The 16,015-nt window shown below is 45.1% G+C and overlaps 1 protein-coding gene across 1 annotated transcript in view; it reads right to left on the bottom strand.

The window, feature by feature from the left end:
• HIRA (histone cell cycle regulator) overlaps positions 1-16,015 on the bottom strand; it is a 56,571-nt gene that overhangs the window by 25,174 nt on the left and 15,382 nt on the right. The window contains exons 3-8 of the mRNA XM_035098234.3: positions 8,533-8,643; positions 6,700-6,790; positions 5,869-5,963; positions 3,111-3,206; positions 1,886-2,046; positions 280-447 (exon numbers count right to left, since the gene is read on the bottom strand). Coding sequence (XP_034954125.1) covers positions 280-447; positions 1,886-2,046; positions 3,111-3,206; positions 5,869-5,963; positions 6,700-6,790; positions 8,533-8,643 — 722 coding nt within the window. The remainder of the gene's footprint in view (positions 1-279; positions 448-1,885; positions 2,047-3,110; positions 3,207-5,868; positions 5,964-6,699; positions 6,791-8,532; positions 8,644-16,015) is intronic.

The raw sequence follows: 16,015 nt of genomic DNA, 5'->3' as shown, positions 1-16,015 counted from the left end.
ACATTGTTTATTACTTTCATTTTATGGATCAGTGGTCTCATTAGATAGCAAAATTCATGTTAAATTGCTGTTTTAGGGGTTGTTTTTACAAGTCTGGAACGGATTAATCCATTTTGAATTACTTTCTATGGGAAAGCGCGCCTTGGAACGCTTTGGTTTTGGAACGGACTTCCGGAACAGATTAAGTTTGAGAACCAAGGTACCACTCTCTCTGTGTGTGTGTGTGTGTGTGTGCGCACATGTATCAGTTCATAAACGCTTTTAAATAAATCAACCTACCACCACTGTCACTGCTTTGCGATGGCCAACAAAATCCATGTTGGTCTTCCACCCGTCTCGCTCAATGATCTGTGCCGTGGGACCAGAATTATTCATGGCATGAGCAGAGACTAGATAGTGTCCGTCGGGTGACCAGCTGAGACGTAAAACATGGGTCGTTCCTCCACACTGAAAAGTAAAATCAGGCCGCAGAAGGGACTGACCATCACGTTTGCCAAAAGTTCATGAATGATAAATGACACCCTTATCTGTAACCACATTCAACACGTATTATCTGTCACTGGCATCATCTGCGGTTCCCATGTCACCCAACCACTTTGGCTTCCTGGAGGATAAAGCTGCCAATGGCTGCTAGCTGGGGATGCTGCATTCTACCTTCACGGTTGAAGGCAGTCTGCCTCTGAATACCAGTTGCTGCTGTTGCATTCAGGTTCTGTTACAGGCTTCCCAAAGGCATCTGGTTGGCCACGGTGAGAACAGGATGCTTCACTAGATGGGCCGTTGGCCGTTTCCAGGAGGCTCCCTGTATGTTCTTATGTTTTCAGTTGGGCACAGAAGTTACGATTTGCAACCGGAGAAGTCTTAAGCCTATACTACGTGAACCCCCAGTTTCAGAATGCAGCGACTGGGGAGAACAGACACTGAATTCCTAAGCTGTATGTGGGAGGGGAAACGGTCTCAGGCACCCAAATATATATGGACCAAAGCGGCACACGGTGCTCAGCCTGGAAATGATGGCACCTGCTCATTTCAAAGGCACCTGACGGAAGAAGGCAAAATCGGTCAGCTGCTACGGCTCAGCTCAGATCAAGAACAGGCCAGGAAGCAGGAGTTCAGTTAGCTGCTTTTAGACTACAGGCAAACCTCGGTTCTCGAACGGCTCCGTTTTTGAACGTTTCGGCTCCCCAACGCCGAAAACACAGAAGTAAATGCTCAGGTTTTTGAATGTTTTTCGGAACCTGAATGTCCATCATGGCTTCCGCTTGAGTGCAAGAAGCTCTTTCAACCAATCGGAAGCCGTGCCTTGGTTGTTGAAAGTTTCGGAAGTCAAATGGTCTTCCAGAACGGACTACGTTCAACAACCGAGGTTTGACTGTATGAGATTAACAGATGTACACCTTTAGGGGCTAATGTGTATTACAGTACTTCAATTACTCTGCTGTGTTTGGGGGCCGTTCTACTTAATTGGCTGGGTGTTTGGCGCAAAGTCCTGTCTTGGAGGGCAGGTGCCTTGGACTCACACTTGCCCACTTCTCTTTGCAGGTTGTAAAGTCCTCCTTCCCCTGGATTGCAGGATGTGAACCGCCAAACAACGGTTTGCATTTGTCCTGTGAGCCAGAACTGCAAACCTGGGAGCCCCGACATCTTGATACGCATAAGGGTCAGATAAATAAACCCTTGTGGAGGTCTTGAAAGACATCTCCTGTACGAAGGTTTAAAATTACATTCATTGCTCCTCCTACTTCTTCCTCCGGCCCTGCCCATCACTGGCATGTGCCCCTCCACCTGGAAAGCAATGTAGCCCCTGTGCTAAAAAAGCTACCCCACATCTGCAGTTGTGTTTGTTCACAGGATGAGTTGTTGAGATGGCTAACACAACACACACCTCATCAAATGGTTTGGTGATGCTGGTTTCTAGCTGCCAGTCCATGGTACGCCACACCTTCAAGCTTCGGTCATCTGCTTGCGACGCAATATATTTCCCAACTGGGTCCCAGGTGAGCCCCTTAACTAAGCCAGAATGTCCCTTCAGAGTGGCGAGAATTTCTGCATGCAGCAAAGAGATAAAAAGATTTTTTAAAAAAAAAATACATGCTGACTTTTTCGCGAACTATTTAACTGGATAAAGCTGAGAGAGCTTTAAAATGCTACTGAAACCTGACAATGTATTGGTACAAGCTGGCATTCAATCATGCTGAATTCATAGTAGTAGTAGTTGTTTTTAAAAGCTGCTTGCATACAAATGCAGCTAGGAGGTATGAAAGAATAATCCTCTAAAGCTTAACAATTGCAAAGCGGTAGAAGAGAAGATGCTGGAAGACTGACAATAATATTAACAGGGTCAATAATATTCATGAGGTCAGCACGGTAGCCCAGTTTGCATGTAGCCCCAAGTCAAACCATGGCTTACTGCAAATGAGCAAACACGTGGGCTCCCAGAGAGAAGATCGCAGCCCTTGCAATCCTCTCTCAATCCTGCCACTGGCATGCTACCTGGGGATAAGCCATGGTTTGGCTTAGCATTACATCTGAGTTTGGGCTCATGGTTTGCCTTCGCCAGACAAATCGTAAGTGGTAAACCGAGAACAAACCCTGGTTACAGTACAGTCATACCTCGACATCCGAACGCTTCCGACTTCCGAAGGTTTCGACTTCCGAAGTCGACAACCCCGGAAGTTTTTTTGCCTGCACAGAAGCACGGAATCACGCTTCGCGCTTGCGCCAACAGCGCGCTTTGACATCCGAAAACCTCGACTTACGAAGACGGCCGCGGAACAGATCGTCTTCGTAAGTCGAGGTACCTCTGTATGTGGTTTTTCTGGAGCAAGACAAACCATGAGCCCAGGTTCAAACGTAACACTAAGCCAAACCATGGCTTAGTCCTAGGTAGCATGGCGGCAGCAGGACCAGGAGAGGGCACAGTCCTTGTTCCGGGAACCCACATGGTGCTCATTTGTGCTAAACCATGGGCTTCGCTTAGCGCTATATGGGTGAACCGGGTTGGTGAGGAAGTTTTTGTTTGTTTTGTTTAAAAAAGGTTTGCCATATTGAGTGGCAGCCGCCATGAAACAAAACCATTACCTCTTGATAGTCAGAACTCTGCATTATACCTGGGAATTTGACAGCGTTCCAGATGACAACAGTGTTATCCACACTACAAGAGGCCAGCCAAGCATCATGGGGAGACCACGCCACATCCATGACATCTGTAGGGGATATAAAAAACAGCAACACACCTTAAGTGAACCATTTCTCAGGGGAAACAGAAAACTAGCCACCCAATCCACTTAACAGCTCCCTTTGAGTTCAGAGAACTGAAATTCACAGCCGACCTAACCACATCTAAGATTCTATGGTCAAGGGGTTTACATGAGTCTCTCTCTGTGTGTAAGTGGACTCATTTGTTCAATCTGTGCTACTCCTCTCCAAGAAAGCTTATTTAGGATATCACACAAATATAAGTGTAAGGGGGAGGGCTTATAGGGAACAGCCCCCCCTCATCAGGAGCAGCCCATCTCCCAGCAGTAATGAAAGCGAAGGGTCGGAAGGGGAAAGTCAGGAGACGGAGAGGGAGTGCCAGAGCTCTGGCAACATCCAAGAGCCACTGCTCCTCATACAGGAAGAGAGGGAGGGGGAAAGAGAGGATGGGACTCAGATGGGCTGGAGACCTTTCCCCCCGACACCGGAATTAAGGAGGAGGAGAAAGGGGAGGAGGTTCGCTGTCCTGCGACTCTTATGTTGGTCAAGGTCGCGAAAGGGGGCAGTGCCGGATTCTGAATCGGACTGATGAGACATGAAACCAGCAGCTCACTTCACTGTAAATAATGTGCACCAATAAAAGTTCCTGAAAGACAAGCATGTGGAGGGTCGTTACTCAAGAGTAGTTGCAAAAACCCTGACAATAAGAAAGAGGAAATGGTTTTAATGGCATATTCAGCACACAAGGTTCTATCCATCTAAGCCAGGCATAGGCAACCTTGGCTCTCCAGATGTTTTGGAACTACAACTCCCATGATCCCTAGCTAACAGGGCCAGTGGTCACGGATCATGGGAGTTGTAGTTCCAAGTCATTTGGAGATCCAAGGTTGCCCATGCCTGATCTAAGCTGTATTCAAGAGTGGAACACAGGAAATTAATGGATCTAACTAACTGGGGTCCATTAATTCTAATGCGTCTTCCTCTGAGTACAATCAGCATTTACAGAGTAGCTGTTTGGGCTTTTGTATGGCTTACAGGGACTCTGTGTTGATGGCTCTGTCACTGTACTTCAGGGACTATTTGGCAGCAGTACAGTACCTTTATCCAGTTACTGCTGCCATTTTAGCTTTAAAAAACCTTTACTGATTGTTGTGTGCTTATTTTGTTATTGCGAGTTATCTTGGAGGCCTGTAGCTAGATACAAATAAATATAACAATGTAAGACTTGAGCAGCGTTAATTTATATTGGTTATATATATAAAATCATATATCATATTTATCTCGTTTTTTTAACCCTCTATGTGCAACCAGCAATCCAGGAAATTATTTTTTCTCCCTACACACACACACCCCGTTTCCAATTCTTTCCTAGTTTACCTACTTATTTTTAAAAATGTGTAAAATGTGCACTCAGCTAGGTTCACAATAAAAACAACAAATTCAGATCCTAAAACACAAAGCCGTTTGCACCGCTCCTGACATGAGACAAATCAGTAGCCGTAGTTTTACTCTGTACGTTTTGGTTCAGGTTTTATTTTAATTTTTAATTTGATTTGTATACCACCCTTCATCTTAGCATCACAAGGCGGATCGCCAGAATGATAGCACCTCTGCATTTGCAACAACCCCTGCAATAATTACATTCAAGCTGCTGAAAATACAGAGCAAAATTACCATACTTTCCCGTGTACAAGACTAGGTTTTTTTAAGCTCTAAAATAAGGTTTAAAAACTGGGGGCGTCTTATACACGGGTAGTGGGCAGGGGGGACAGGTAATTGGTTGCAGCCGCGAGTTGCAGATTGTCATTGGCAATTTGGTGTGTGATTGGTCGCTGCGTCAAGGGGTAACTAGTTCTGGTGTTGGCGATTGGGCAGACGCTTGTTGCAGACGCAAGCGATTGTCAGTGAGCAGTGCGAGCGATTTTAACTGTTGGGGTTAGTGATTCACTGCATTCCCCCCCCCCTCCCAAAAAAAGAAAGCTGAATAACTCTGGGCAATCTTCTGAAATTGGAGTCCCCCAAAATACACGGGGGCGTGTTATACATGGAAAAGTACAGTAATGACTATGTGATGAGCTCATAGGGTATGACTCTTGCTATTTGCTGCCTTTTATCCAGCTGGCCACCTGTTAAGTGGGGATGTAAATAACTGCACAGAAGCAGTGCAATGGAAAACAATGCTGACCATTCTACTGGGTGCCAAATACCATCAATCTAAAGCTTAGGGAGCTGGGTATGTTTAGCCTGGAGAAGAGAAGGTTAAGGGGTGATATGATAGTCATGTTCAAATATATGAAAGGATGTCATATGGAGGAGGGAGAAAGATTGTTTTCTGCTGCTCCAGAGAAGCGGACACGGAGCAATGGATTTAAACTTCAAGAAAGAAGATTCCACCTAAACATTAGGAAGAACTTCCTGACAGTAAGAGCTGTTCGGCAGTGGAATTTGCTACCAAGGAGTGTGGTGGAGTCTCCTTCTTTGGAGGTCTTTAAGCAGAGGCTTGACAGGCATATGTCAAGAATGCTTTGAAGGTGTGGCCCTTGTGGTCTCTTCCAACTCTATGATTCTATGATTCTAAAGCAGACCAGATAGCAGGGAGTGAACTTTGGATTGGTTCTGAGAACAAGTAAACACACTGTGAGCATCTTCCAGTGTTTCAAACACACTTACCCCCTGAATGGCTTCTAAGGATTGAGACGCACCTCCACTGTTCTACGTTAGCAAGTTTACTACTGGAACCAAACACTGTGCTCGGCCCAATGTACCTATGGAAGAAAGACGGGAACAAGAGTTACCAAAAGCAAACACATGGCAGAATCCCTTTGAGAACCACCACAACAGTTGATATGAACTTTAGCAAACAAAAACCTCACCCCACCCCACATTTAGAGGAGACTTTTAATAGGGAGCCTGCATTTATTTAATTTCTTCATTTTATTCAAAAGCCTAACCACAATATTTTTTTAAAAAAAAAAAAAACTATAAGCAGTGTAGACTCTGTACATTCATTGGAACAAAAATACAAACCTAAAACAAAGAAAACCAATATCAAAACATATACATTTGTACCTCGCAAGTCGAATGGAATCCGTTCCGGAAATCCACCCAACTTCCAAAACGTTCGGAAACCAAGGCACAGCTTCCGATTGCCTGCAGGAAGCTCCTGCAGCCAATCGGAAACCGTGGAACCTGCATCGGACACTCGGGCTCCAAAAGAACGTTCGCAAACCGGAACACTCACTTCCGGGTTCGCAGCGTTTGGGAGCCAAAACGTTTGACTCGCAAGGCGTTCAACTTCAGAGGTACGACTGTAAAAGCAAGTAAAACTGGAATTCAGGAGATTGAGACGTATAAGTCAGGGTGCAACCTTGTGGGTCAGGGGAAGCCTGGGCAAAAAAAAATTAGCTTTTCGTATTCTAGAAAGTGTTTACACAGGGAATAATTCAACAAACGTTCAGAGAACAAGGAATGGTGTAAATTTGGGGCAGGCAGCACACTTACGCAGCTCTTTTCCAAATCATGATCAGCTTGTCGTCTCCCCCGGAAGCCAGATACATGCCATTGTTTGACCATCGTACGCAGTTCACACATGCTAAAATGGAAGAAACACACACAAACGGAAAGAAGGTGGATTTTTATATCGAGGCACATCAGAATAGTTCGCAGTATTATTTATGGGTTCACACCCTTTGCAATTCTCTCTGTATGCTTCTGATAATCGTAATGGCGTGTTTATCTTTCTACAGTGTTCATGCACTGGATCTCAGCTGCAGCAACAGATTGTGTTTCTGTCCCACCAGTGGGAGGTGTGGGCTGCACCCACCAAACAGTACGAGTGGAGGGGGTAACTAACCATGAATGAAGAGGGAAGGAAATGTGATTGCCTACATTTCAAACAATGCTTTTCTTCAGAGATGTTGTGTTACCAACCAAACAAGTATTTGAAATGTACTTATTGTTTAGAACTTTTGCTTTTTCCACCTGCAATGACCAAACAGCTTACAAGCCAAGCAAAGCGGCATAATGTCATGTCTGTAAAACAGGAACCCAGGAAAGCAAAATAAAACGAAACGAAAACTCAGCAACATCAGAGGCAAAGAAATATAATGTTCTCAATAGCAGTATGCTTCGTTTGATAAGCAGGTATTAACTGCCAATGACAAGATTCAATATGCTCAATGCTCAACTGGAAAGACTCTGTCTTTTGTACCCACATACATATTCTGGCGGTGGATAAAGGGCAAGGCCATAGATGCTTATCTCACAACTTGGGCTGGGTCATATTGGAGGAGGTCGTGTGTATGGGCACCTAAATCAGGCTTCCTCAAACTCGGCCCCCCAGATGTTTTGAGACTACAATTCCCATCATCCCTGACCACTGGTCCTGCTAGCTAAGGATCATGGGAGTTGCAGGCTAAAAAGCATCTGGAGGGCCGAGTTTGAGGAAGCCTGGCCTTAATCTTTACAGCCTCTGTTCTCCTTTAAAATGAATGGGTCACCGGGCAAATATTTCAGTGGCATAACTTAAGGTCCTTTTAAAAAATGGTGCACTGAGAATGAGTAACATCTGGCATTATAGTACAACCCGCTCATCCCTGGACATCAGAAAGGTTATTTCTAAAAAGGGGAACAAGCGGGGGGGGGGGCATGCAAGAAGATGGGTCATTCCTTAACACCAAACCATGGCTTAGTGTAACATTTAAAGCAGTTTTCAAAGTCTAAAATCCTCCGATATGCAATTAAGGCCCATGGTTCTCTACACCAGAGTTCTTCAACCTGTGACCCTCCCCCCCCCTTTATGTTGTTGGACTACAACTCCCATCATCCCTGGCCAGCTTAGCCAATTGTGAAAGATGATGGGAGTTGTAGTCCAACAACACCTGAGGACCCAACATTGAAGAACACGACTCCATGCCATTCCTCGCACTTTACTGACCAAACAGCGCCGAAATGGAAATGTAATTCTCCAGGAGGGATAGATAGAAGGTAGATAAGAGATGTAGTGTTATATCTCTGGGCAATTTTCAGTAAATGGTCAAGGATTTCTGACTATCAATTATTAAAGAACAAAATTCCGGCCCTGGCCCTTTAAAATTATACGTCTGAAATTACGAGAGCTGGGGGTGAAGGGTAAACCAGAAGCGGATTTATCTGCTGAAGGGCTGTGAGCTCTGTCCATTTCTGGTACTGTACTAAAAAGCAGTCAAACAAATTCCACGTCTCAAAATCCTTTGATCCTTACTGTATGCCTGTTGCACCTAACCACCCTGCTGGATGTTGGAGCTCTCCTAGACCCCACAAGCCTGAAGTCTGCCCTCCCCTGCTCTACAATACCTAAATGATTGTCCATCTGACAGAGCATCTTGGGTACATTCTCGTTCTTTTCATCTTCCTCTTTGAGGACGGGAGCCATGTTCCATATCACAACCTTCCCAGAATCCTGTCCTAAGGAGAAAGAGAAATCAACATACCATTTTACAGAAACGTGTTGGCGTTTACACAGAGAATACTTTCATTACCTGTAGGCTGCCATGATGATGATGATCAAATAGAGAAAGACTGGCAGTGCAACACTGTGGGGTGGGTGGGTTCCTTCCTCTCCAATCTGCTCCAGAGGGTTGAGGGGGAAACCCAGAACTGATGTTTTTTTGGGGGGGGAGGTGTAACAAGAGGGGGGGGCGTAAATTCCATTGCACAAGAGTAAATACTTGCACTTGTTGCTTTGGATAGAGCACACAACAAATCTGCTCAGGACATAGGTCTGAGCAGCCTGGGTTGGGGCCCAGAGATAGGTTGCAAGGCCACATCAGGTGGTCCGCAGCAAAGCTGTTGCCGCCATGTTGGATTCCAGCTTCGGCTGACCAGACCAAAGGAGCACTGCATGCTTATCTGGACCAGGACGCATTCGCCGGACAAAATGCTCATTTTATCAATTTCCACCAGTGCCGCAATGTGGAAGGAGGAAGGCAGGAGCCATTCAAAATAAATAAGTAAAAATGCACATTTCTGGGCAACGGCATGCTCACGCCTTTCCTCTTGTCACACTGCAGGATTCGTTTTCATTCAGTTGTAATGCAGAAGTAGCACTATGTATATTGCTCTGTGAATTGCCATTTTAGGGTTCAATAATATGCATTACTATAATGCTAAAGGTAAAGGTAAAGGGACCCCTGACCATTAGGTCCAGTCGTGACCGACTCTGGGGTTGCGCGCTCATCTCGCATTATTGGCCGAGGGAGCCGGCGTACAGCTTCCAGGTCATGTGGCCAGCATGACAAAGCCGCTCCTGGCGAACCAGAGCAGCACATGGAAACGCTGTTTACCTTCCCGCTGTAGCGGTTCCTATTTATCTACTTGCATTTTGACGTGCTTTCGAACTGCTAGGTTGGCAGGAGCTGGGACCAAGCAATGGGAGCTCACCCCGTCACAGGGATTCGAACTGCCGACCTTCTGATCAGCAAGCCCTAGGCTCAGTGGTTAACCACAGCGCCAGCATTAAATCAGATGGGTCCTATGTTGCAGATTGGAAGTCAGAGGTGGGTTTCAAGTCTTGACTGGTTGAGGGCCACTGGCTGGAAGCACCACTGAGTCCAATGGGATTTATTTCCAAGTAAAACTATATAGGATTGCAGCAGGCATGTGCAAAGTCCTTATCTGGCCCGCCGGTCAATTTAATCTGGCCCCCGTGGCAGTAAATGTCCTCAACAACTTTGGTCGGCCCTCACACATGTTCACTTCATCAAATCTGGTCCTCTTTGAAAAAGTTTGGGATAACAGCCTACAACTCTTTGGCATCCAAGCGGTGTTTCATAGAACCATAGAATTCAGAACTGCTGAATCATAGAATTGTAGAGTTGGAAAGGGACCACAAGGCTCATCTATTCCAACCCCCTGCAAAGCAGGAATCTTTTGCCCAACATGGGGCTCAAACCCACGGCCCTGAGATTAGAAGTCTTGTGCTCTAGCAGCTGAGCTATCCCATACATTCCCATTCAAAATACATTCAGCTAATTTGCCCTTGGCACTGGGAAACTGAATTGTCTACGCAGAAACAAAAGCTGCAGCCCAGCCCATAGCATACAGATTTGCTAAAATTGACAGGGTTTAAGGGATTGTGTAGTTGCAGGTTGGATTCCAGGAGGAAATCAAAACAACAAAACAGTATCATATGGAGACAAATAGCTAGAATGATTATTCAAACTTATGACCTAAGAAAGGGAAATGGCCAAGACGATTTACTCAGATTATCAGATGTCACTGTTCAGAAACAGCAACAAGGTTTGTTTGCATCGTTGATTTGATTAACAGAAAGGGGTTGAGCCAGCCAATGCAAAGAAAGGAAACCAGTTACAGACTGTTATTAAATTGTTGTTGTTGTTGTTGTTGTTTAGTCGTTTAGTCGTGTCTGACTCTTCGTGACCCCATGGACCATAGCACGCCAGGCACTCCTGTCTTGCACTGCCTCCCGCAGTTTGGTCAAACTCATGTTCGTAGCTTCGAGAACACTGTCCAACCATCTCGTCCTCTGTCGTCCCCTTCTCCTAGTGCCCTCCATCTTTCCCAACATCAGGGTCTTTTCCAAGGATTCTTCTCTTCTCATGAGGTGGCCAAAGTATTGGAGCCTCAGCTTCACGATCTGTCCTTCCAGGGAGCACTCAGGGCTGATTTCCTTAAGAATGGATAGGTTTGATCTTCTAGCAGTCCATGGGACTCTCAAGAGTCTCCTCCAGCACCATAATTCAAAAGCATCAATTCTTCGACGATCAGCCTTCTTTATGGTCCAGCTCTCACTTCCATACATCACTACTGGGAAAACCATAGCTTTAACTATACGGACCTTTGTCGGCAAAGTGATGTCTCTGCTTTTTAAGAGGCTGTCTAGGTTTGTCATTGCTTTTCTCCCAAGAAGCAGGCGTCTTTTAATTTCGTGACTGCTGTCACCATCTGCAGTGATCAAGGAGCCCAAGAAAGTAAAATCTCTCACTGCCTCCATTTCTTCCCCTTCTATTTGCCAGGAGGTGATGGGACCAGTGGCCATGATCTTGGTTTTTTTGATGTTGAGCTTCAGACCATATTTTGCGCTCTCCTCTTTCACCCTCATTAAAAGGTTCTTTAATTCCTCCTCGCTTTCTGCCATCAAGGTTGTGTCATCTGCATATCTGAGGTTGTTGATATTTCTTCCGGCAATCTTAATTCCGGCTTGGGATTCATCTAGTCCAGCCTTTCGCATGATGAATTCTGCATATAAGTTAAATAAGCAGGGAGACAATATACAACCTTGTCGTACTCCTTCCCCAATTTTGAACCAATCAGTTGTTCCATATCCAGTTCTAACTGTAGCTTCTTGTCCCACATAGAGATTTCTCAGGAGACAGATGAGGTGATCAGGCACTCCCATTTCTTTAAGAACTTGCCATAGTTTGCTGTGGTCGACACAGTCGAAGGCTTTTGCATAGTCAATGAAGCAGAAGTAGACGTTTTTCTGGAACTCTCTAGCTTTCTCCATAATCCAGCGCATGTTTGCTATTTGGTCTCTGGTTCCTCTGCCCTTTCGAAATCCAGCTTGCACTTCTGGGAGTTCTCGGTCCACATACTGCCTAAGCCTGCCTTGTAGAATTTTAAGCATAACCTTGCTAGCGTGTGAAATGAGCGCGATTGTGCGGTAGTTGGAGCATTCTTTGGCACTGCCCTTCTTTGGAATTGGGATGTAGACTGATCTTCTCCAATCCTCTGGCCATTGCTGAGTTTTCCAAACTTGCTGGCATATTGGGTGTAGCACCTTAACAGCATCATCTTTTAAAATTTTAAATAGTTCAGCTGGAATATCATCACTTCCACTGGCCTTGTTATTAGCAGTGCTTTCTAAGGCCCATTTGACTTCACTCTCCAAGATGTCTGGCTCAAGGTCAGCAACCACACTACCTGGGGTGTACGAGACCTCCATATCTTTCTGGTATAATTCCTCTGTGTATTCCTGCCACCTCTTCTTGATGTCTTCTGCTTCTGTTAGGTCCTTACCACTTTTGTCCTTGATTATGGTAATCTTTGTACGAAATGTTCCTTTCATATCTCCAATTTTCTTGAACAGATCTCTGGTTTTCCCCATTCTATTGTTTTCCTCTATTTCTTTGCATTGCTCATTTAAGAAGACCCTCTTGTCTCTCCTTGCTGTTTTTTGGAAATCTGCATTCAGTTTCCTGTATCTTTCCCTATCTCCCTTGCATTTTGCTTGCCTCCTCTCCTCCGCTATTTGTAAGGCCTCGTTGGATAGCCATTTTGCTTTCTTGCATTTCCTTTTCCTTGGGATGGTTTTCGTTGCTGCCTCCTGTATAATGTTACGAGCCTCCATCCATAGTTCTTCAGGCACTCTGTCCACCAAATCTAAATCCTTAAACCTGTTCCTCACTTCCACTGTGTATTCATAAGGGATTTGATTCAGATTGTATCTTACTGGCCCAGTGCTTTTTCCTACTTTCTTCAGTTTAAGCTGGAATTTTGCTATAAGAAGCTGATGATCTGAGTTACAGTCAGCTCCAGGTCTTGTTTTTGCTGACTGTATAGAGCTTCTCCATCTTTGGCTGCAGAGAATATAATCAATCTGATTTCGATGCTGCCCATTTGGTGATATCCATGTGTAGAGTCGTCTCTTGTGTTGTTGGAAGAGAGTGTTTGTGATGACCAGCTTGTTCTCTTGACAGAACTCTATTAGCCTTTGCCCTGCTTCATTTTGAACTCCAAGGCCAAACTTGCCAGTTGTTCCTTTTATCTCTTGATTCCCTACTTTAGCATTCCAATCCCCTGTAATGAGAAGAACATCCTTCTTTGGTGTCATTTCTAGAAGTTGTTGTAGGTCTTCATAGAATTGGTCAATTTCACTTTCTTCAGCACCGGTAGTTGGTGCATAAACTTGGATTACTGTGATGTTAAAAGGTCTGCCTTGGATTCGTATCGAGATCATTCTGTCATTTTTGAGATTGCATCCCATTACAGCTTTTGCCACTCTTTTGTTGACTATGAGGGCCACTCCATTTCTGCTACAGGATTCTTGCCCACAGTAGTAGATATGATAGTCACCCGAACTGAATTCGCCCATTCCCTTCCATTTTAGTTCACTGATGCCCAGGATGTCGATATTTATTCTTGTCATCTCATTTTTGACCACATCCAGCTTACCTCCACTCATGGTTCTTACATTCCAGGTTCCTATGCAATATTTTTCTTTACAGCATCGGACTTTCCTTTCGCTTCCAGGCATATCCGCAACTGAGCATCCTTTCGGCTTTGGCCCAGTCGCTTCATCAGCTCTGAATCTACTTGTACTTGTCCTCCGCTCTTCCTCAGTAGCATGTTGGACGCCTTCCGACCTGAGGGGCTCATCTTCCAGCGTCATAACTTTTATATGCCTGTTGTCTTTGTCCATAGAGTTTTCTTGGCAGGGATACTGGAGTGGCTTGCCAGTTCCTTCTCCAGGTGGATCACGTTTAGTCAAAACTCTCCACTATGACCTGTCCATCTTGGGTGGCCCTGCATGGCATAGCTCATAGCTTCTCCGAGTTATTCAAGCCCCTTCGCCACGACAAGGCATTGATCCATGAAGGGGCCATGTGCCGCTATGTACTTCTTTAAGAAGCCCTCTGAACAGACGCAGGCTGGGGAGGAGAGTTATTAAATTACACATTTTAAACTATGTTGAGCCATGTCAAGATTATTGTAAGCTAACAAAATGCCCTTCATTGTGGCAGGGAAAACTTGTGTGTGGAGAAGGTCTATCAATATGAGGCAAGCTGTATTGTGATGATTATCTAGCACAGGCATGTCCAACAGGTAGATCGTGATCTACTGGTACATCACTGGACTTCTGCGGTAGATCACTGGTAGATCATTGGCTCCCCCCAAAGTAGCTGAACAACTGTGGCTCCCCTAAAAAAAGCTCAACATTTTACCTCCTCCCTGAAAAAGCTCAACAACTTTGACCTGAACCCCAAAAAGGGGATAGATCACTGCCAGTTTTTAACTCTGTGAGTAGATCTCAGTCTCTTAGGAGTTGGCCACCCCTGATCTAGCACATGGGTAGACAAACTAAGGCCCGTCGGCTGGATCTGGCCCAATCACCTTCTAAATCCAGCCCGTGAACGGTCTGGGAATCAGCGCTTTTTTACATGAGTAAAATGTGTGCTTTTATTTAAAATGCCTCTCTGGGTTATTTGTGGAGCCTGCCTGGTGTTTTTACATTAGCAGAATATGTGCTTTTATTTAAAATGGGTTATTTGTGGGGCATAGGAATTTGTTCTCTTTTTTTTCCTTTCAAAATATAGTCCGGTCCCCAAGGTCTGAGGGACAGTGGACTGGCCCCCTGCTGAAAAAGTTTGCTGACCAATGCTCTAGCAGTTACATTGCTGTCAGTTCTTGTTTCTGTTCTTTTCTATGGTGAGGTTACAGATTTTTAATTATTTCTATAGTTTTAAAATCATGTCACTCCAAGCACTGGAAAAGGACAGTTAAAATAGCATCAGCAACGATACTAATAATAAATTATTGCTTTCTTATTTGAAAACCTAACAAGGAAAAGAAATGGTTGGGAGAGAAGAACCTGAATGATATTATTTGTATAACAAGCATGCGTTGTTTGTCATGATTTTAAAATGTGTGATTTAATAACATTCCGTTGTCTGTTTCCTTTTCTTACAGGATTTACACAGAGCCCACAGACACACACAAACACATATTCAACAAGCACACAATCTTTATACACAACAGTTGGGCTGAACATTTATTCACATGTAACCACCAGCAAGTATACAGTCTGTAGGCATCCTTACATGCTAGCTGAGCTGTACAAATGAAGAAGTAAACGCCGCTTTCAAACAAACAGATGTATACAGCGTACCCACATTCCATGTGATGCGTGAAAAAGCCTAATGGGATCTCTAGTGTGGCAGGAAAGGTATCAGGTCTTGTCCCCATTGAAATGCTGCCATCCCCTTCAATTTCTATTGGATAAGGGAAATGGCCGTTTGCGTGTTATCTGTGATTATTTCACCTCTTTTAAGTGGGAAGGCAAATAATCAGTGGGGGGGGGTGACACTTGTCATACCATAATTTGTGCACTCCATCCCCTTCTCTCCGTGTGAAGGACAGCATCAACAGGAGCCACAGATCTGAACTAGCCCTGAACTGGTGCATAGGTGCCAACTCCCAGATTGAAAAATCCAGGATCGGCAGCGGTGCGGCACCGGAAGTCGCGCTGCGGCCATTTTGGAACTGGGCAGAGCAGCACTGGAAGTTACTTCTAAACATGCTCTGCCCATTTCCAAAATGGCCGCAGCGCCGGAAGTCGCACTGCAGCCATTTTGGAACTGGGCAGAGTGGCACCGGAAGTCGCTTCTACGCATGCTCTGCCCATTTCCAAAATGGCCGCAGCGCCAGAAATCGCTTCTGCGCATGTCCAGAGACTCCAGACATGCGCAGAAGGACCCTCCCCGGGCCGGTAAGAATCCGGGGGATTTACGGGGGGTTTTAAAATCTGGGCTGCCAGTGGGAAACGGCTGGAAAAACGGGGGTTCCCGGGAATACGGGAGACTTGGCAGCTATGAGCTGGTGTCAAACAGCAATGAATTATCATTGTCATCCATTTAGAATCATAGAGTTGGAAGAGACCACAAGGGCCATCCAGTCCAATCCCCTTTCACACAATAATCTCAAGGCAGTCACCACACACAAAAACACAACTGATACAATTAAACAAAACTAAAAGAATGCCAAATAGACACACTCATGGCAAGGACACGTTTATCCAGCTGGGAAAGCCTGTTGGAAC

This window comes from Zootoca vivipara, chromosome 16 (genome assembly GCF_965207765.1).
Source record: "Zootoca vivipara chromosome 16, rZooViv2.hap1.1, whole genome shotgun sequence".
In the NCBI taxonomy this organism is placed as follows: Eukaryota; Metazoa; Chordata; class Lepidosauria; order Squamata; family Lacertidae; genus Zootoca; species Zootoca vivipara.
This window is presented reverse-complemented; position numbering and strand designations above follow the sequence as displayed.